Raw genomic sequence first — 22,313 nt, 5'->3', positions numbered from 1 at the left:
GAAACCTCCACGGGGCAAGGGATTGGAAATTTTTATTAATCAATATTAATTCTCCATGATTACATCTTCTCAGGCATTCACCAATTTCATATGAGCCTCTCCTCCGTCACATAACTGCTATTCGGTATAAATCTCGTTACTAACTTACAAAACTAACTAGCAGTAACTAATAAAGATTTTACTCATAATTACATAATTTGTTGTCATATTTCAACAATATATATATATATGGCTCACCGACCCCAGTACACTATGAAGTAACATGATATGTAGGAAGTAACAAGTTCATTTACGTGGTATTTGTAACAAAAGTACGCTATAAAATAACCTGATATGTAGTATAAAAATTTCATTCAACATTCATAGTATTTGTGACAGTGACAGTAAATATGTAACGTCCTCATCACAATACATTGCACTATGAGGTAACATCTTCATTTGCTTGAAGCTAACACGTACATTATATAATATTGAATACGGCTGCACAGACCTTGAACCCAAAATAGACCGACCTTGACCATGAAGCAGACCTGTAGACAAAAACTTCAATCATCCCCTCACCCCCATCAAATAGAAATTGCCTGCATTAAATAACGTCCTCATCACAATACATTGCACTATGAGGTAACATGTTCATTTGCTTGAAGCTAACACGTACATTATATGATATTGAATTAGCTGCACAGACCTTGAACCCAAAATAGACCGACCTTGACCACAAAGGAGACCTGTAGACAAAAACTTCAATGACCCCCTCACCCCCATCAAATAGAGATTGCCTGCATTAAATAACGTCCTCATCACAATACATTGCACCATGAGGTAACATGTTCATTTGCTTGAAGCTAACACATACATTATATAATGTTGAATACACCTGCACAGACCTTGAACCCAAAAAAGACCAACCTTGACCACGAAGCAGACCTGTAGACAAAAATTTCAATGACCCCCTCGCCCCCACCAAGTAGAAATTGCCTGCATTAAATAATCTAGTGCCCGTGGTAACCAAGGAACTCTAAAGAAGAAATCCTATCTTGCCATCTTGCCCCTAAAACACATGTTTAATAGCATTTGAATCTTGTAACATGCACTTGAAATGCTGTTCTACATTTTACCACTCCAATCTGGTGCAAAAAACCATACAAGTGAAATCAGACGATGGTATCATGTACTAGGTTTTCCATCATCTTAATCATTCCCTGCCGCTTGAAATTAACCAATCTAAAAAGGATGATCCACTGTCAAGAACAGTGCTGCTTCGATCTGGACATGCTACTCTCTTTTTCAAAAGAGTGTTGATTGTAAACGTTTTTCTCTTTCGACCACCACGTGGCCTTGACTGAAAGGCAGCATCCTCCTCCAAGAAATCTCCCTGTTAAATGGAAGCAATTTCACTAGACTATACAGAATACTGTACAACAAATAGAGAAACTAAAAAGATTGTTTTTGCTAGACTCACTTGTACATAGCAATGTCTTCCTGTCTTCTCATGATTGTCTCTCACAGCCTTATGTGCAAAACTCATTTCACATTCATGAAATCTACACTTAAATGGTCTTAATCCAAGGTGCACTGCTCTAATGTGCTGATTGAGATTTGATTTCTGGAGAAAAATTCAATTAGATTACCACTCCATACCAAGTAAAAATTCAAATTTCCATTTGTATTAAGAAAAAATGTTAAATTTATAAATAATCATACTTTAGTAAAACTATGCAAGCAATTGTCAAAGTGGCACTTTATCCTCTCCCCACACGTTTGGCTTTCATGAATGCGCATGTGCCTTTTGATCTGTTTCTTCAATTGTTGACTCCCACAAACTTCACAACAAACACGGCTGTAGTTCTGTTGCACATGTTCTCTCAAAGCCTTTACATTTGTAAAGTACTTCAAACAGCCAGGCTCACAGCAAACAACTTGTACATATGTTGTAGCTGCAGACAAGAAACATTTGCAATTAATAAACAGACTACAAGTCTTTTAGCCAGGGGAACAATGCTTCAAACATTTAAAGGAACCCTACAGCACAAAAATTACTGAGTGCAAAAAAAACCTTGGTTAAGTACATGTGGGAGCCCATGCATCATCAATGCAAAGGTGACAACTAAGATATTGTTCTGAAACAAAACTTGGAGACGGTTTAGGTAACAACAGGTAAAAAAAAACATGCTGAAGTACATATGGGAGCCTATGCATCATCAACGCAAAGGTGACAACAAAGTTATTGTTCTGAAACAAAACTAGGAGACGGTTTAGGTAACAACAGGTATATTGTAAATGATATATTTCATTTAGCACTATATTTCAGCAAGTATAGCCAGCGTTGTTGGCCTACAGTGCACAACCTCAGGTTTCTGATTTTACATCTTCAGATTGTTTCAGGCAAACTTTATCTTTCTTGTACATATAATGATAAAATCACACCAGAAACATTCATATTTTGTTCAACAGGATATTTCCTTGCTAATAATATTAAAGAATACCTACAACAAAACCCCACCCCAGGAAATGAATTTCCTTGTCCAACTTTCATTAAACCATAATGGTTGAAAGAGTCAAATGCAAGTTTCAATAATAATTCAGAAAAAGCAAACATTTGAGCAAGAGATTTAATATGGCACATTGGAAAATTTGATATAGTGATTTAATCTGGCACATTGTATTTAGTTCTGTTACAATTTACTTCCAAAACAGCCACTTAAAACCTATTCAGATCAAGTATATTTGATATTTAAAGTCTCCTAGCCATCTTACAAGACAGTTAATTTAGCCACCAGAGATTGACAATGATCTGAAAGTATCACCTCAGCATTCCATTAATGTATAGCAAAATCAGCATTTTTGCCTTGACCAGATTAGGATCAATGTAGATTGGTTAGTGGATAGCCTGCAGAGCAGGTGCACATCCTTGCACGGGCTAAGCTGTCCTTGTTACAGTGCAAAGGATGATGTCCTTATTACAGTGCAAAGGATACACTAACACTGCTTATTGCAAAATTGGGAGGACAATTTGAATTCATCCTTTTCTGTGTTAATCTGACCTGTATAGACAAAGTCCTTTACGGTTCTGGTATAACTAGCATAACAATGTTAGAATTTGGGAGATCTATAATGCATCGATGGCTAAATGCATATCTACATTTAAAAAACAATGTCTCTGTATGTCAAAACTTCATTGACACTGAAGCCAAAATATTTACATAAAGTTGTAAATATTAGAACCTACATAAACGTACATAGACAAACTATGCCAATATGAAGGTGAACACCTATCAACAAGGGTCCTGAATTCATCTACAAGACCTTGTATCATTTCCACACTGCAACGCAGCAAGGACAACTTATTGAAATGGAGAAGAAGCTGTTACAGCTTAATAATGTGGTGTTTTAACCAATGTTGCGAACATCGCGATCATGATTAAATTGGTGAGGGTCTGAAATTGGAAAAAATCGGGATAAATCGGCAAAATTAAGAGAAAAAAAAAAAAAAAAATACAACAAAAAAAAATTAAAATACAACAAAAAGAATATTAAAATCGGGGGATTAAATCGCAATTTTTGCAGCACTGGTTTTAACCTCCCCAACACTTATGGGAGGATGTGACACTGTCTTTATTACAGTGGAAAGGATACAGTAAGACTGCTCATTGAAAAGTTGGGAGGACAGTTTGGAATCATCACTTACTGTGTTGATCTGGCCTGTATGGACAAAGTACTTTATGGTTCCAGTGTAATTGAGATAACACTAGTAGGATTTGGTCGATTTGAACTTCTATAATGCATCAATGGCTAAATGCAGACCTACACACACAAACCAGTGTTTCTCTGCATGTCAATATTTCATTGACACTGAAGTTAATACTTGAAATCATAAAATATTAGAACCACTATAAATGTGCATTAACAAACAATGCCAATCTGAGGGTAAACACCTATAAACAAAGATCCAGGATTCATATACAAGACCTTGCATCATTTGATCACCACAATGAAGCAAGAACAAACTTCTTGAAATGGAAGATGCGGCTGTTACACCTTCATAATGTGGTGTTCTAACTTCTAACTTCTCCAACTCTTATAACATGGGGAAGGCATGTGAGCCCTCAGTTTGAATGGCTTGGATCCTAAAGCACATCTCTCTTACAGTGGTAGCATGGTCATTCCAGTGTTTCTTATAACACAAGTTACAAGAGTCACAGGAATTGTACTGCAGGATGCAATACAGAGCCAAAACACAAGTTACCACGACAGGGATGCAGATACACCAGCTTTTTGAAAAATCAGGAAGATGGATCCAAACGCGGCAGGAAAATGACCAGAACAGAAAACAAAAAGAATAATTTAAAAAAAAAAAATCACTTTATAATTCTGTAATGCAGATATTTTGATCCTTTACAAATTTCTAGAGCTGATAGCAGATTCTATACAGAATATTTTGGGATTTCTAACAGATGCAACAGTACAGAAGAATTTTGATAATCTTTAACAAGCCCAATTATAACAGGTTTGTTTCCACTAACAGTGAGAATGCTTTGATGGACGGTTACCATACACTGTTGTTTATACATGTTACAATTAGGACTGCAAAAGCTCTTTTCTCTGTGTATCACTTCAGTTTGAATTGTAGAAATATGTAAGTAGAGTTAAAAAGAGAACAACATTCTTTGAAGGGAAAGTACATTAGATCAAAAAATTTAATCAATTGGGTTATATCTTTAGCTCTCAACCACATACAACAAACTTACATACCCGTTGTATAAACAGAGCAGGGGCTATAAGATTTATAAGATCCTTTGTAAACTTCATAGCATTTATCGGGACCTATTCATGAGTCAGTTGAATTTGAAGTGCTTCAATCTGTATGTAACAACATATTTAATTAGTCATTATTATGATTATTATTATTTTTATATATTATATTCACAACACTGTAGGTGACAGATCCCAAAGCTTCAGTCTTCAGACTTCCAAGCACTACTCTGTAGATGACAGATGTTGATCCAGGAGCATCAATCTTCCAAACTTGCTTGCAGTCCCTATATGACATGATGGTCTGCAGTCCCAATGTTTTGTACTATGCAATGGGGAAATCAGTCTTCTGAGAGGATGAGTGGGCTTTTGGTTGGCAGAGGCTTTGGCCCTTTGGGACTTTCTAACAATTTAAATTACAAATTATAATTATAATTTCAAATAAATAAACGTTGACTGGGGTCAAATAAAACATTTTTGGATCAGTTTCATATGGCAGGATCCGTTTCCTTCTCCATGGGATATGCCTCCATGATGGAGCTTGGGGGATAAGGATAAGATCCATGGACCAGAGATGCATCACCATGTTGGAATTCTGTTCCAAGTCAATACTCATAAGGACTTCTGGAAACACAAGGACTTAGATTTTTATGTTTACAGTTTTACCAGTATAGGAAGGGCAAATCCAATAACTCAATCCAAAATTGGCAAACATAAAATTTGAAGTCTCCTGTTTTCAAAAGCTTCTATATAACAAATATGGAAGAGAATCAATGTGGAACATAATCCCAACATAATGATATGTTGCTGTAGTATAAAGACTTGCAATAGTAGTAAGACTTGCAATTATTACAAGGACCAACCATAAACCAAAACTGCTAGTGATGTTAGTACCAGAGTTAGGGGTTATGTTTCATATCAATGCAGGGATTTAAACTCTGATACGATCTTCCTGAATAGCAAATCTTCTGGTCCATAATTGAAAATAATATCTTAAAAAATACCTTTGTATCGTAATCATTCACCATGTAAAAGCATTCAAAAGCGACACACCTAACATTAACAATTATGAGCATTAATGTGGAACAAAATCCTAGCCACTGTAGTAGTCAGACTTTAATTATTACGGACATTGTGTAGATAACAACAATGAGTAAACGAGGGCACCAGAGTGCATAGCACTGAAACCACAGACAAGGTTTGTACTGGTTTATGGGAGATTGCTATCACAACAACACAGGGACTTGCAACCCAAAGCCAGTTTCCAGATTTGCAAAACGCTTTGGAGGTGTAATGTCTTATAAACCACCTCTCGCTCACCTATGGATCACTTACATAAACTGCTTATAAAGGACAGCATGTGTAGACTACATTAATTAGTGCAGACATCCTGTAGATAAATTAAGAGTGCATAACACTGAAACCATAGACAAGGTTGGTACTGGATTATGGGAGATTGCTATCACATCAACACAGGGACTTGCAACCCAGAGCCAGCTTCCAGATTTGCAAAACTTTTTGGAGGTGTAATGTCTTATAAACCACCTCTCGCTAACCTATGGGTCACTCACATAAACTGCTTATAAAAGACAGAATGTCAAAACTAGATTAATTATTACAGACATCGCATAGAGAACAACAATGAGCCAACGACGGCACCAGTGCATAACACTGAAACCATAGACAAGGTTGGTACTGGATTATGGGAGATTGCTATCATATCAACACAGGGACTTGCAACCCAGAGCCAGCTTCCAGATTTGCAAAACTTTTTGGAGGTGTAATGTCTTATAAACCACCTCTCGCTAACCTATGGGTCACTTACATAAACTGCTTATAAAAGACAGGATGTAAAAACTAGATTAATTATTACAGACATCGTGTAGAGAACAAAAATGAGCCAACGACGGCACCAGAGTGAATAACACTTGAAACCATAGAAAAGGTTGGTACTGAATTATGGGAGAGCAGCAGAGTGAATAACACTGAAACCATAGAAAAGGTTGGTACTGGATTATGGGAGATTGCTATTACATCAACACAGGGACTTGCATCACAGAGCCAGCTTTCAGATTTGCAAAACTGTTTGGAGGTGTAATGTCTTATAATTTTATAAACCACCTCTCACTAACCTATGAATCACTTACATAAACTGCTTATAAAGGACAGCATGTCAAGAATAGATTAATATACATGATTTCAAGATCTGATTTGTATCTTTGCATATCAAATGAATGCAATGCTAAAGCATTCAATCCTTTTCCTGTTACCATGTAGATTATGCTTCATCATAAATATCTTAAAGGTACTCTAAAAAATCAACTCATCTTCCAAAAGCTGGACCTACAAATTAACAATTTCACTAGAAAACAAAGTCCATATAGAGTTTGGAACAACATTGCTATTGGGAAAAAGTTTTGCCCCTACACACAAGATTTCATGTTAGAGGTGTAGAAATATAAATAAGCAGAACTGATATCAAATGCTTAACTAAAATGACACTCAGACCTGCAGGCACGTCATTCTGGGCAATAATCAAACACTCAGTTCTAGTGCAAATGGGACTCTCTAATAGAGGCTAAAGCGTTCAATCCTTTTCCTGTTACCATGTAGATTATGCTTCATCATAAATATCTTAAAGGTACTCTAAAAAATCAACTCATCTTCCAAAAGCTGGACCTACAAATTAACAATTTCACTAGAAAACAAAGTCCATATAGAGTTTTGAACAACATTTCTATTGGGAAAAGGTTTTGCCCCTACACACGAGATTTCATGTTAGAGGTGTAGAAATATAAATAAGCAGAACTTATATCGAATGCTTAACTAAACTGACACTCAGACCTGCAGGCCCATCATTCTGGGGAATAATCAAACACTCAGTTCTAGTGCAAATGGGACTCTCTAATAGAGGCTAAAGCGTTCAATCCTTTTCCTGTTACCATGTAGATTATGCTTCATCATAAATATCTTAAAGGTGCTCTAAAAAATCAACTCATCTTCCAAAAGCTGGACCTACAAATTAACAATTTCACTAGAAAACAAAGTCCATATAGAGTTTGGAACAACATTGCTATTGGGAAAAAAAATTGCCCCTACACACAAGATTTCATGTTAGAGGTGTAGAAATATAAATAAGCAGAACTGATATCGAATGCTTAACTAAACTGACACTCAGACCTGCAGGCCCATCATTCTGGGCAATAATCAAACACTCAATTCTAGTGCAAACAAAAGAGAAATATTTGCAGTGAGGGGGTAAATACTTACAATGCACATCATCTAGGTGCTTCACTAGCCTTGATGGATTTTTAAAAACCTTCCCACAACATGGCTTTGGGCAAGAATACTTCTTCACCTCTCTGGATTGTAGATTTAGACTCTGCCATGACTCACCTCTCTCTCTATGCCGCTTCATATGGCGTTTCAAATTAGACATAGTTGATAACTGCAGTTTGCAGTCCTCTTTGGGGCACACAAATAACTTTTCTTCATGCTTTATCATGTGACGATTTAAATGGTCCTGCCTCTTGTAACTGCAAAAGCAACCATCTACTGGGCAAACAAATGTTCTCTGCAAAATTAAAAGCAATTACAAACTTCATAAATATTAACATGGCAATTTGTTGAGGATTCCACCAATTAATTAAATGATCACTCACACACACATACATCATCAGTTTCAATAAATTGGTGGGAAATGTTTGTTAATCCCCTTTTGATTAATGTCTTTGTGGAGCCTTTTTATTTCCAAGCTTAATAAATACCAAAGTGGCATATTAATTGTTGGGGATTTCATCCTACAACAATATGTTCACACATGACACACCACATTTGGGAAATGTGTAAAAAATAACTTTTTGATCAATTGTGCAGATGAATGGAAAAAAAATGAAACCAACCTGTGATTGCAGGAAAAAATGTATCATAATGATGAAGCGTGAGCAAGTAGAAGGCAGAAGGAACTTCTCAGGGGGGTCACCCCACCTGGTACTAATCCATGGACACTCTGCCCTCCCTCACCACTGTGGAGTTCGGATGGGATCCTGTGTTGTCACGCATTCAAACACCCAGGTCTTCCAAGGCAGTCTCCTCCCTTGTACTAACCTGGGTTACAAACCTCCTGCAGAAAAGAACTTGAATACCACCATTCCAGGTAGACATTGAAATTAACCACCATTGTAGGCATATATTGAAATTAAAACCACCATTGGTGGCGTACATTGAAATTTAAACCACCATTGCCAGCTCACATTGAAATTAAAACAAACGTTGCAGATACATTAAAATTAAAACCACCATTGCAGGCTCACATTGAAATTAAAACAAACATTGCAGACACACTAAAGTTAAAACCACTATGCCAGCCATCCATTAAAATTAATATCACTATTTCAGATGCCAATTTGTATTAAAGCCACTATTAGAGAGTCCCATTTAAATTAAAACCAATGTTACCATTTAAAATTAAAACTTCCATTGCAGGCACCTATTAATATTATGAACACTGTTACACACACATTAAACCTAAAACCACTATTGCAAACACTCATTACAATTGAAACCACTATTGTTACAAACACGCACTAAAAATAAAACCACTAGTATTGAACGCATCCAACAAAATGAAAACTATTTATAACTTCTTACACACGTTAAAATTAAAACCACTATGATTAGTAATTACAGACCCATTAAAAATAAATCCACCACTGTTACTGGCACCCATCCAAATGAAAGCCACTATTTCAGGCACCCATCCAAATCAATGCCACTATTTCAGGCACCATCCAAATCAAATCCGCTATTTCAGGTACCCAACAAAATTAAAGCCACTACTACAAGGCACACAATATAAGTAAAGCCACTACCACAGACACCCATTAAAATCAGAACACGTATCCATGGTACACAAGATGGGGTTATCATTCCAGATCCCAAAGGAAATCACCTCTGTAGGCGTCTGAACTATGCTTCAAATAATGAAGCAGCACTTTCAGTTTATCCAAGCCTTGTGTTGATAAAGCTGAGGAGAAGAAAAAGTGCAGCTGTGCTAAGAGAATCCTCTATCACAGTACATCATTCTGCAAGATGTCTGCCTAAGCCAGAGTCAAAGTACTAGCAGAGAAGTTTGAAAAAATAGAATTTTTCTAGGTCCTGCACATCTATAATTCAAGTGCAGACATCCAGGTCAATTGGGGAGTGTTAAATTAGGAGTGATCACCTAATGCATGACAACACCACATAAACCAAAGTGTCAACCTACACATGCAAACGGAAAGCAAGAGTGCCCCTGCAGAGGTGCATGCTCTTTTATTTCACACTGGATGCATCAAGTGTTATTAAGGGCAGCAAAATGAGGATGGTCCTTGAATGTGGTTTTATTGTTCTGCTGTGGAATGTTGGGTTGGCATGCTCTTTTATTTCACACTGCATGCATCAGGTATCACCATGGGCAACAAAATAAGGATGGTCCTTCAGGTTGGCACGTCTGACAGTTTCCCTGGCACTTCGCTGGGCTTGACCATCAGCACATTTTTACGGGGTGAATGGGTTAAAGATTCTGGTCTTTGTGAGCTCTCTATGTGTTGGACTCTGCAGAACACCTAGCCATCACTAGTAATCATAGCCAGCCTGGTTTGTGTTATGTGTGAATTATCAGATGTCAGGAAAGGAATAAAGAATGTGAGCACCATATTTCAAAGGCACAAAGTGATTTATATAATTCTTCTAGCAGGTGGTTGAGATGACAGAATGATTGTGAATATAAGTTCACAGTGCAGACCCAAGTCCAGGACCAGCAAGCAACTGAGATTGCTCTTCAACTGTCAGTGCTTCAATTAAAGGACAAGGAATTTGTAGAATTCATGCATAGGCATCTGGGGAGGTATGAGGAACTGGGAGAAAGAATGAACTCCCTGTACTCCTTTGTTTCCAAAATTACAGCTCATATTCAACTTCTAGCACTGCCCATGCAGTCATGTTCACCTCAGGTTAAGGAGGAAACCTCTGAACATCATTATCCATTCAAGGTATCACAGAACTATGTTGCAGGATCAAACATAACATCGTCATCAGCAGATATCTGGATATGCAAGCAGTTGAATACATCATGGAGATCCAAGTTGGCCTTGAAGAAGCAGCCCCTTAAGGTCCAGATTTAATGTAGCTCTCTGTTTTTATCATGTTCCAACAGGTAGTTTATTTGCTCAAACAGTCTCTGACTCTGTACAGCAATATACTTACCAGTCATATAGGATTGAGGCTTGGGAAGGGTGGCTAGAACAGCTTTTGGATGAGAATTTTGGTTATTTTGGACCTTTTGACTGGCAGTTTGCAGTCAGTCTTCTTATATTCTGTATTACTACACTGACTGTTTGGCCATGTCAGTGTGCATACTCATTTTAAGTTCACTGAGGTATATTATTAAATGCTCAGTTGGTAAACCCACCAATCACCTTTAATGCTGGATTCCTCCCACTCTTCTGTAAAGAGGGCCTCACTCTCTATTTTAAGACACAACAGATTTAACAGATGCAGTTATTCTCTTGTTCCTTATATTAGTTTTGAGTCTCTGTTCATTTTCTATGTTCTGTTGTCTGTATAAGGTTAAGCCTGGTATTATCTTGCTGTCTGTAGTTTTATTTTACATAGTACCAGAGCTGCAGGGCATCAGTTTCCTCCATATTCCTCGGCCACCTTCATTTTAAGATCTGAAAATTGTTGGGTCGCTGCAGCACCATCTACCAGTTTCCCCTCTTTGTGGCTTGATAGATTGCTTGGCATTGCTTGCAGCTGCTGCTCATGGTCATCATTGGCTGCTGCTTGATTTTTTTTGCAGATGGTTTGCCTCTCCTTGTGACAGACCTCACACATCGCAGCCTTCCTCTAAACTGCTGCACCTTCTCTTGCATATCGAGCTGCTCAGTTCCCAGAAAATCGCTCAGTAGTAGCCTTTGAGAGTTTGACCTTTTGCCATAAACGTTAAATTAATATTTTAAGAAACAATTTTTCCTGTGCTAGGAAATTGCCTTTGTAAAACTTGGGTGCCTCTCTGATTAAGTTCTTTTGAGATGTTGGGGAGGGGGGTGGGGACTGATTTTCCACCTATCTCCTTTGTTGATGGTGTTTGCACTGGATGTGTTCTTGGCAGACATCCTCAAAATACTTTTGATAAAGAAAAAATTTGGAGAGCTTCAGAAGCTCTTCAACCTGTTCACAGTGATATTGCATGCCCTTTTCTTATCTTGTTTTTTCAAAGAGCCCACTATTTGCTTACAATCATTGATGACTACTCCAGACACCCTTGGGTCTACAGGTAATTAACAAAAGTGAGGCTGTTGACATTTTTATTATGGTTGAAGCCTTAATTGAAAAGTAATCTGGAAAATCTACCAAATGTTCACATACAGATAATGGCTGTGAATACATCAACCAAAGATTTGAGAACTGTTGTGCCATTGAAGGTATTCAGCTGCTACTGTGCCCTTCTATCCACAGCAAAATGGTGTTGCTGAAAAAAAAGAATTGTACTTTGAAGGAGAAGGCAAAATGTATGATCCATTCTACAGATCTTACCCCACAATTTTTGGCTGGCGCCATCAATTGTACCAATCATGTTCACAGTTGCACACCTCACAAATATGTCCAAGTGGTGACCCCAGAGGAAGCTTGAAGAGGACAAACCTCTATTGGCCATCTCAAAGTCTTTGGGTGTAATGATTGGGCCCACATCCCCAAAGAAAAATGCAAGGCAATGGATATACAAAATAAATCTTGCATATTTGTTGGCTACCCAAAAGACGTTAAAGGGTAAATATTACTTGATCCTAACACACAAGTTAATCATCAGAGGGAGTGTTGGATTTGATGAGCATTCCCGTCAGCTTCTTGGATCTTCATATGATTTTTCTTCTTTCAAGTTAACTTCTCCAGCTAATGATCATTCTCTTGAAGCACAATGTGTGAAGTTCTTCTACCACTTCCTAATTGGGGTCAACAAAAAACTAGCTCCTTTCTTCAAAGACTCCTGAAGTATTTATGGCCAGTGCTTCAGATCCAAAGGACTTTAGCGAGGTCCACAGTGTTGTAGAGTGTGATACGACTATGGAAGATGATTATCTTTCCTTGATGAGAAGTAGCAGATGGTATTGTAGACAAGTATAAAATTCATTTTTCCTAAGTCGGTATATCATAGTTTCAAACCAAGTATGCAGCAGATGGTATTGTAGACAACTATAAGGCTTGATTGGTTGCTAGAAGTTTTTCTCAAGTCGAAGGCATTGCCATTTTGAAACCTTTGCCCTCGTGGCTAAAATGAATTATATTTGCCTTGCTCATTCTCTAGTTGCATCTCAAAGTGGGTAGTACACCAAATGGATGTCAAAGGTACCTTTCTTTACGGGGATTTACAGGAAGAGATATACATGGAGCAAACAAAGTTTTATCCAAGGGTTTTCATTTGTCTGCAAAATTAAAATTCCTAGTACTCAAACAAGCACCTGGGGCTTGGTATGAGAAGATGGATTACTTTCTTCTCTAAGATTTTCTCACTACCACTCTGAGCCAAATGCTTATATTTTGTGGCAAGGCGATGAACTCCTCCTACTTGCTCTCTATGTGGATGATCCCATTCTCAATCGGAGTTCACCTACCTTGATTGATCATGTGAAAGTCCACCCTTCATCAACATTTCAACACGACAGACTTAGGGCTCCTTCGCTACTTTCTTTGATTACAGATCACTCAGTCTGCATCTAGAATAGGTATCTCTCAGCCCAAGTATACCTTGGGATCTCTTAAGCAGATTTCACATGTAGGATTACAAATTTGCACCCCATGCCATTTTTGTCAGGGAGCAAGTTGCCAGCCAAGTGTTCCACTCCTTTGGTTGATGCTACGTTGTATTAGCAGCTCGTTGGCAGCCTTCTGTACTAAGCTTATAGTCGTCCCAATATCTCCTATGCAGTTGGGTTGGTTTCCCAGTTCATGCGAGAACCACATGAGCTTCATTGAAAGCTGAAATGAGAATTCTTTGCTATATTAGAGGGACACACATGTGAAATTCAATATTCTTCCGATGGTAATGCAAATCAAGTTGGTTATATTGACTCCAATTAGGCTGGTGATCTCGATGACTGCAAGTCCACATCTGGCTCTTTCATCTTGGCTCTGACCCTTTCTTCTACAAATGCAGAGTACCAAGGTGTTGTTAATGCTGCCAAAAAATCTATTTGGATTCGACCAATTCAGCAGGAAAAAAACTATAATTTGGTGTGCTAATCTGAGTGCTATCCATATTTCCAAGCAGTCAGTAGCATCAATGCACCAAGAATATAGAAATCCACATGCATTGCATCTGAGAGTTGATTCATGGTAGGACTATTGATTTGTAGTATTGTTGCTGACATATTTACTAAACCCTTGACAGAGATTCTGTATGTACAACTTCATATCTTGCTTGGGGTGAAGAAAGTTATCCTGGGAGGGGGTGGAGGGTAGTCTGAGTCCTCCTTGTTTTTTTGCCTACTGTTCTGAGAATTATGTACATGGATACCTATCATGGCCTTGTAACCAGGACCCATTTTTGAGATTTAACCTCCTTTTTATACTTTCCTGAGTTTCACTTAAGGGGGCGTATGTACGTACCCAGTTTAAATTCACTTAGGTAAATTATTAAATGCTCTGTTGGTATACCAGCAAACCACCTTGTGAAATCCTAGACTTCTCCCAGCTTGCTGTAAATAGGCGGCTTCACTCTGCATTTTAAAACACAGTAGATTTAATAGATGTAGTGATTCTCTTGTTCCTTCTATTGGTTTGAGTCTGTTCATTTTCTGAGTTTTGTTTGTTTGTATGGCGGTTAAGCCTGATATTATCCTGCTGTATGTAGTTTGCTTTTAAAGACTGGAGCCCCTTCTTAAAAACGCCTATTATGGACATCCACCAGAATTATAACCTCTACACAGACCCATTAAATTGACCATGTATTATAGATATCCATTAAAAGTAGCACAACCATCACAGAGAGTCCCTAAAAGTAAAATCACGATCACGGGTTTGGCTTTTGGGGTCGATTTCGTGAATATCTCGTTAGAGACAGACAATGGGAGGGAACTCATCGATTAAGTAAAAGTTCCTCTTCCTTTGGTCGAGCACTTCGTTCCTCGTGCTTTTGCGGGCGAGTCACTAACCGTACCTTGATCTCACAAATCGTCTATTAGATGGCTTTAGAATCTAGATATCTGGATATAGATATAAAAACGGATATGTAGATGCCGAGAGAGAATCTGATATAAAAGAGACTTCTCTTCCATAGCCAAAATGCAGGCCTGCCGAAGAAGAGTGGCTTTCCACTGATTAGCAGAGATAGGACAGTATTCTGGAAATAAGGATTAAAACCCTTTCAGATAAGGAGAGATTAGGAGAGGGGAAGAAGAAACCTGGCTGACTTTATGCTAGCCCCGGGCGGAGAATAACTTGAAAAGACGAGAGGAGCGAATGCTGTCGGAGTGAGAAAAATGAAAGAGGCATCTACGTAGGGTCAGGATTTGTTTCCCTGAGGTTGAACGGTATCTAAGCAGGAATGAAGTGCAGTGTACAGCCAGCGGATTGACATGCTATCATCCTCCAAAATGTTAATCGGATATAGCGGGTTGCGTATTGGGAGTAGCCAAGCCACTATAACAGACAACACTTAGAATAAAAGCCATCCCAACAGAACCCCGCTAAAGATTAAAACTACCAGCCACCACAGGCGCACATTATAATTAATACCACTATAAAATACATTCATTAAAATTGAAGGGTTTCACTAAACAAATACAAGTGCAATGACAAATTTGGGCAAATTTAAGGGTTTGTGATGCCACCAACCTGGCCTGTATGCGATAACTTGTGCTGTTCAAGATGAGCGCGTTTATTAAACGAAACCCCACAATCTTGACAAACACATGGAGACCGCCTATGGCTCTGGCCTTTGGCCTCTGAAGCAAATCTTTCATCATTTTCGAGGGCTTCTCTCTGCAAAGATGCATATGAAACACTATTAGCAAGATAATCCATTTAATTGGGGTTTCATGGGGCGATTAAAGGCATAAGAAGCCTACTCCGTGGCTAGAGATTATGTGAAGCTTGAGCAAAATGCGCTTCGATCTTGTGATTCCACAAGTTTTGCAGGAATAACGGCGCAGATCCTTAGGACGTTTAGAGCCGTTCCCTTCTCCTGTGGCCATTCTGCAGAAACAGACAACAGTTCGAAACAGACTCAGTAGAATTAAATGAAGCCTGTTGGGTATATAAAAAGATATATAGAATAGAGCATAACTGTGAGTAAACCTGTACCGGAAAAAGGAAGAGACCTCTTTTCTTAGCTAAAGAATAATATATGTAAGCTACCAAGTATATATACAGATTTATTTCCGATATTTATAGGAATAAAAAGTTAGAACCTATTTTTAGGTTAACATTTCAAATGAAAAAGAAAAACAAACAAATAGAACCGAGTGCGAGCTAAGAACAGGTTACGTTACACAATATATAGTTAGTCTTGTTTAGAACAAAACAAATATATATATAATCAGATTTGAAAGATATCTGTATTTCTTCATAAAACAAAAATATTTAAATATACATAGTCTGGCACAAATGGCCTGAGAGAGAAATTCATAAAAGAATAAAATTTGAAATAAATAGTTCCAGAATAATAATTCTGAAGTCATAATTAATGTATATTTACAAATGGCCGAAGCCATGAAAAAGAATTCTCTTCAACAGGGGAGAAAAACTTCAAAATTGAACAGAGACGGAAATGTCTTCACATATGGCATTCACCTCAGGAGCAACAGACTTGAAGGGTTGAAGTCTCTGACCTGATAAGGAAAGAGGACGAATATTTAACAAAGAGTATAGGTAATGGAATGTTGAGGACGCCGAGAGAAAGTTATACTATCCAAGCGCCGGGACAATACCTGAAACACATGAACATCGTTACAAAAGAATAATTAAATTGATTACTGAATAGAACTCGAACTTAAATTAGAGTATTGACTGTATGAGGAAAAACGAAAGGAAGAACCTCATAGTTTTATCTCGGAACAGAAGTTCGGCTTCCGTCAACCCGCCTGCAATTAGGAAGAAATAAGTTCTTTCTGGAAAACAAAGAAAAAGAAATGATTACAAAAAATACAGATTACAGTAAACTCTGAAGCTATAACGGTTACAAATTCGAAGCAAAGAAAGGGGAATTTTAATCCTGTTTACAATCTGGCGTAAAGCTTGAAACGTCAACAAATATACTACTAAAAAGAAGTGGAATATCGATTATGTCAGACGTTGATCATTTTTTTCCTAATTATTTTATATATATATTATTTTTTTCAGGTTATTATTTTATATATATATTATATTCAAGTTATAACATGCAAGGCAATTAGAAGAAATATTATCATAGGTTTGTGTGAGCAATTAAAAAAAATGTAACTAGCATTTGCACCAAATGTTGCAAAGGAAACGCCGTAAGGCATAAATTGAGGAACAATCAGGACATGGAATGGGCAAATCTAAATGAAATGTAGAGATGTAGTAGAAATGAAATTGATTTAGGGTGCCTTACACTATTTTTTATTAATTATTGAATTAATATTGCATATAAATTGTTGTTCATGACTATGAAGCTACCAAGTTGCTCAATGGGAAAGCTATAGCCAAAGGAGAGGAGAGGTAGGAAGAACACTATAAATTGTACATGTGAGTTAATTTGAATTTACTTTATCACTATATCACTGAGAAAATAACTTGTAATCAGATATGCCAATCAAGAACAAAGAACTGGATGAAGGTTGAACACTTTCTCTGAGTGTGGACAACCGAAGAAGAACCTCGTGAGTAAGCCCCAACTGAATCATGGAATTCGAAAAGGATGAATAAAAAATAGCTGCCAGTTTTCATCTTCTACCAAATCCCCCATTCTTATTATAGATGTCTCCGCAACTCCAATTTCTAACAGGACTTTGCGATTCCTTGAACTTACAACGAGTCTCGAGTTGGAGTGGTGGGTTAGCAGCAACAAACCAAATTTCTTCCATCAACTGGGAACCATCTCTCCAAACTTCATCCAGAAATAAAGCAAACCTCTGAGTTTGCAATCTCTGTATCAACCACATCTTTGCATATTCATCACCATCATTTCTATCTAATTCTATCTTTGTAAGCGTGGCTATTTGCATACACAGTTCATTTCTAAGATTGTAGAAGATGGATTATTGGAAACAATGAGCAAAAGCAATAAGTCATATCTGAAGAGATTTCTCACCTTTGAACTGTGGAAGACTGATATGTTTGTTGAGGGTTCTTGTGGAAGAGTATTGAAATTACTTACGATTATATGAATCTTTTGGTAGATCTGACGAGAAGACACGGGTTTCTAGTATTTTTGGTTTCTTCATAAAGGGTGTCGTTGGGTTTCAATTTGCAAGATTATTTTCCCTGGAAAAATGCTCGTAGCATGGATCTGTAGTTGTTCTCCATATTACTCAATCATCGCGATGATTTTCCTCTGAAATACTCTTTGGTGAATTTGAATTTTAAGTGTTAGATTTTGCTGGTGATAAATCTAACAACACTAATGGTTATGGATGTTTGATTTGTCATTTCTGAAATCTAATCATCTTTGCCAAAATCTGAGGAACGAGTTTTTTTCAAGTTCCTTCCACCATGAATCCTTCATCAGAGAATGAATTATATAGAGGCATAATAATTGAAATCAATTCTTGATTCCGTGATCTGAAATTGTTTGAAGCAGATTGTCCATTGAAACACCCATCTCCATCTGTTTCTATTGAATATCTCCAGCTCTTGTTTCTCAATAAGTCTGAGCATTATATTGACCTCAGAGCTCACTGTTTTAATATCACAAGTGGCTACTCATAGTGTACATTTCCCCTCAAAAAATAGAAAGGAAGCAATGTACAACTTTGTGTTGTCATGCCTCAGTAGCAAACTCAGAAGCACCATTACTTGAGAAGACCGAGCTTTTCTTTGGGTATCTGTGATATTTATGTTCATATTAGGAGGCTCTACCTGTTTCTTCTCTTCAAGTTTTGATCCTAGGTCTGAAGCTTCACCAATAGCACTAATAGCTAAAGACCTTGACACAGGACAGAAACCTTGTGTGACAAATCCTTGACGATTTGTTGATGCTGTAAGAGTAACACTGGTTGCATGACATTGACTTATGTGTGACTGTAACAATGATAGCAATGAGCATCCTATTGATTGGTTGTATATTGCATATTCATCACCCTCATTTCTACCTAATTCTATCTTTGTAAGCGTGGCTATTTGCATACACAGTTCATTTCTAAGATTGTGAAAGATGGATTATTGGAAAAAGTGAGCCAAAGCAATAAGTCATCTTTGAAGAGATTTCTCACCTTTGGACTGTTGAAGACTGATATGTTTGCTGAGGATTCTTGTGGAAGAGTATTGAAATTACTTACGGTTATACGAATATTTTGGTAGATTTGACGAGAAGACAAGGGTTTCTGGTGTTTTTGGTGTCTTCATAGAGGGTGTCGTTGGGTTGCAATTTGCAAGGTTATTTTCCTTCGAAAAATGCTGGTAGCACGGACTGTTGAACATATATATATCGAGCTCTCGCAGAGGGACGCTCCATCAAGAATATGTGAGCATTACAAGCATCCTCAGTGTGGACTAATAAAATGGAACCCATGATATCATGAAGCTCCCTTAACCATTCAAAATGTTCAGCGTTGCCTGAGAGATGTGAACATTAATATAAGAACAGGAAAAATGGGCATTTTTCTGTTAATGGCAGATCTGAAAATTATGCTCTTACCCATTGGATACTGAGAATCAAAATGTTCAACATTGATACAGAGATGCGACTTTAATATAAGATTAGATGAAATGAACATTTATATATTGATTTCAGATTTCATGTATCTTATTGATATGTAACAAAACTATGCTTATACCCATGAGATACAGAGAATCCATAATCAACTTAAACTCAATGAAATAAAACAATCCATAAGAGAAACACCAAGCCATGAAAAATTACAAAAATAAGATCAAATATCTAATGAACGCATACCATACGTGTGACAAGATAAAAATGTAAATTACATTTTTCTAAATATCAAGAGATTTGCATTTCAAAGTAATTTCAAAATAATGGTTGAGAAGCTCATTTTACAGTCGAGTCAAAATAATGATTGTGTTGGGTAGGAGATTGTGTTAAGAAGCTCATTTTGATAGTGGAATATGAAAATTATTTGGGATTTCATCACTTTTTAAAACCGGTCTACATTTATCTAATTCTAAATCTATTATGAGCATACAATTTTACAACTCATAAATTTGATCCTCTGCAACCTAACCCTAATAAATCCAGATTGATTAGATTTATCTAATTCTAAATCTATTATGAGCATGCAACTTTACAACTCATAAATTTGATCTTCTGGACCCTAACCCTAATAAGTCTAGATTGATTATATTTGAAGTTAAGATAAACTTACGGATCTTTTAATACAAATCTTTGAAGTGAGTAGTAACAGCGAACTTACCCAGAAAATAGGCTTTTCATGTCTCATGATATCGATTGGGGTCCAGCAAGATTCATCAAGGCAGTCCCTAAATTCGCCATCATCATTAAGTGGCGAGGCTGCAGTTATGGATGATGTGTAAATTACACGCCTCACAGACTTTGCCTGACTGCAAGTCCTCAAAATATCAAGAGTACCATTCACCTCAGCTTCGATAACATTCATCTGTGTCTGAAGAAAAAGTACATTAAAAGGGAAAATTTATATCCAAAAAAGGGGTCAAAATCCAGTAATAAATTCGTTGTTTCCGGAAGTTGTACATTCGGGTGGTTGTTAAAAAATACCTGTGCTTCAATGGCGAAATCCGTTATAGTTGCCAAATGACAAATGTACTCACAACCCTCAACGGCAGCATGGAAGCTTCCCTCTTGGCGGAGGTCGGCTTTGAAGAGTCTGAGCCTCTCTTTTTCTCCTGGCAGGCACATAATACGACGAGTTTTGCTATTGTTGCCTGCAGCATGTGAAAGACGGTTGACAGTTCGTATGGACCGTCGCGCCTGGCATTGCTCAATTCAAATCAACGGTTAATGATTATCCGATCATCTAACAACCAAATCGAATGGCACATATTTTGACACGAAAATAGTTTGGAGAGTTCATTTCAGAGGGAAACGCCTTACGGCGTAAATATGTAAAGAAATAAATATGCTAGGCAATAAATATGTAAAGTAAAACTGAAAATAGAGCCGCGTGACGAGACACATCAAAAAGATGGATGGGAGGCTGAATTTTTATAAACAATTCATACTCCAATTTTTATAAACAATTCATACTCCAATTTTTATTCTGTAAATATAGACACAGTGTGAAACAATTATCCACAATTATTTTCTCTAAATATCCTAATGGCAAAGGAAAAAAAATATCACCTAGAAATTCCAAACTTATTATAGATTGATTAGTGGAACATTTGAAATAAGAAACTACACCTTGTTATCAATATATCAAAATATGATTTCAAATCTCATGCCTCTCCTATCAGTTTTCATCACATGCATAGAATCAAAGGATCCATGAATTGTGTAAGAACAAATCTAAATGCCATAGTTTAACTAGCCTGCAATTAGGAAGAAATAAGTTCTTTCTCGAAAACAAAGAAAAAGAAATGATTACTAAAAATGCAGATTACAGTAAACTCTGAAGCTATAACGGTTACAAATTCGAAGCAAAGAAAGGGGAATTTTAATCCTGTTTACAATCTGGCGTAAAGCTTGAAACGTCAACAAATATACTACTAAAAAGAAGTGGAATATCGATTATGTCAGCCGTTGATCATTTTTTTCCTAATTATTTTATATATATATTATTTTTTTCAGGTTATTATTTTATATATATATTATATTCAAGTTATAACATGCAAGGCAATTAGAAGAAATATTATCATAGGTTTGTGTGAGCAATTAAAAAAAATGTAATTATATAAAGAAAATAACTTTGAAAATGATTAAAGTCAGTTTGTGTTGATAATGACATTAAATAAAGAGCATATATTTGAATGACTTTCAGATTCAAAGATCTTGAGATTCCACTCTTAAAGAGGTCACATAGGCTATCTTTGGTCTTATGGACGTTAAAATTTTCTTTCTTTCTTTCTTATCTTTCCATAAGTAATTATGATTGCCTTTGCATGGCTTGTGGGGTCCCACAATAACGAGCGACCATGTAAGTTAGTTGTAGTTAAGAAGTCTTTATGCCAAGTATGGTCATTCCTAAACAAAAAAATACCCAATAACCTCTTTGGTTGAACACGATTTAAGGTGAGATTTTATCATAATTAGTTAAAGCAATTTTGTGTGGGAGCTATCTTGAGAATTTTGATTTTGAGTACTTACTAAGTATATGATATACATTTATAGTTTGGAAATTTTTCACATTATTGTTTATTATATATATATTTATTTTGTATGGGAATGGAGAAATTATAAATCTCAA

The 22,313-nt window shown here is 36.9% G+C and overlaps 1 protein-coding gene and 1 long non-coding RNA gene across 2 annotated transcripts; both read right to left on the bottom strand.

The window, feature by feature from the left end:
* Positions 1-481: 481 nt before the first annotated feature.
* Positions 482-16,100, bottom strand: LOC149199687 (transcription factor IIIA-like). Its single transcript, XM_089402527.1, has 7 exons — positions 16,079-16,100; positions 15,861-15,987; positions 15,628-15,774; positions 8,023-8,326; positions 1,705-1,937; positions 1,463-1,606; positions 482-1,375 (listed from the first exon to the last, which is right to left on the bottom strand). The coding sequence occupies exons 2-7, from the start codon at positions 15,984-15,986 to the stop codon at positions 1,196-1,198; spliced, it is 1,134 nt and encodes a 377-aa protein (XP_089258653.1). The 5' UTR covers position 15,987; positions 16,079-16,100; the 3' UTR covers positions 482-1,195.
* Positions 16,101-20,487: 4,387 nt separating this feature from the next.
* LOC149199686 (uncharacterized) lies at positions 20,488-20,802 on the bottom strand. The gene is made up of 2 exons (XR_016253308.1): positions 20,666-20,802; positions 20,488-20,552 (listed from the first exon to the last, which is right to left on the bottom strand). It is a non-coding gene; the product is annotated as an uncharacterized LOC149199686 (long non-coding RNA).
* Between the last annotated feature and the right edge of the window lie 1,511 nt (positions 20,803-22,313).

Source organism: Pinus tabuliformis, chromosome 2_1 (genome assembly GCF_031772625.1).
Source record: "Pinus tabuliformis cultivar Carrire ecotype Pingquan chromosome 2_1, CPIR1, whole genome shotgun sequence".
NCBI lineage: Eukaryota > Viridiplantae > Streptophyta > Pinopsida > Pinales > Pinaceae > Pinus > Pinus tabuliformis.
This window is presented reverse-complemented; position numbering and strand designations above follow the sequence as displayed.

Coding starts and splice junctions, on each gene's coding strand:
- LOC149199687 (XM_089402527.1), bottom strand. CDS start 15,986: ATGGCCACAGGAGAAGGGAACGGCTCTAAACGTCCTAAGGATCTGCGC. Junction 15,775..15,860: donor ACATAATCTCTAGCCACGGA/GTAGGCTTCTTA, acceptor GCATCTTTGCAG/AGAGAAGCCCTCGAAAATGA. Junction 1,938..8,022: donor GCACCTAGATGATGTGCATT/GTAAGTATTTAC, acceptor TCTTGTCTGCAG/CTACAACATATGTACAAGTT.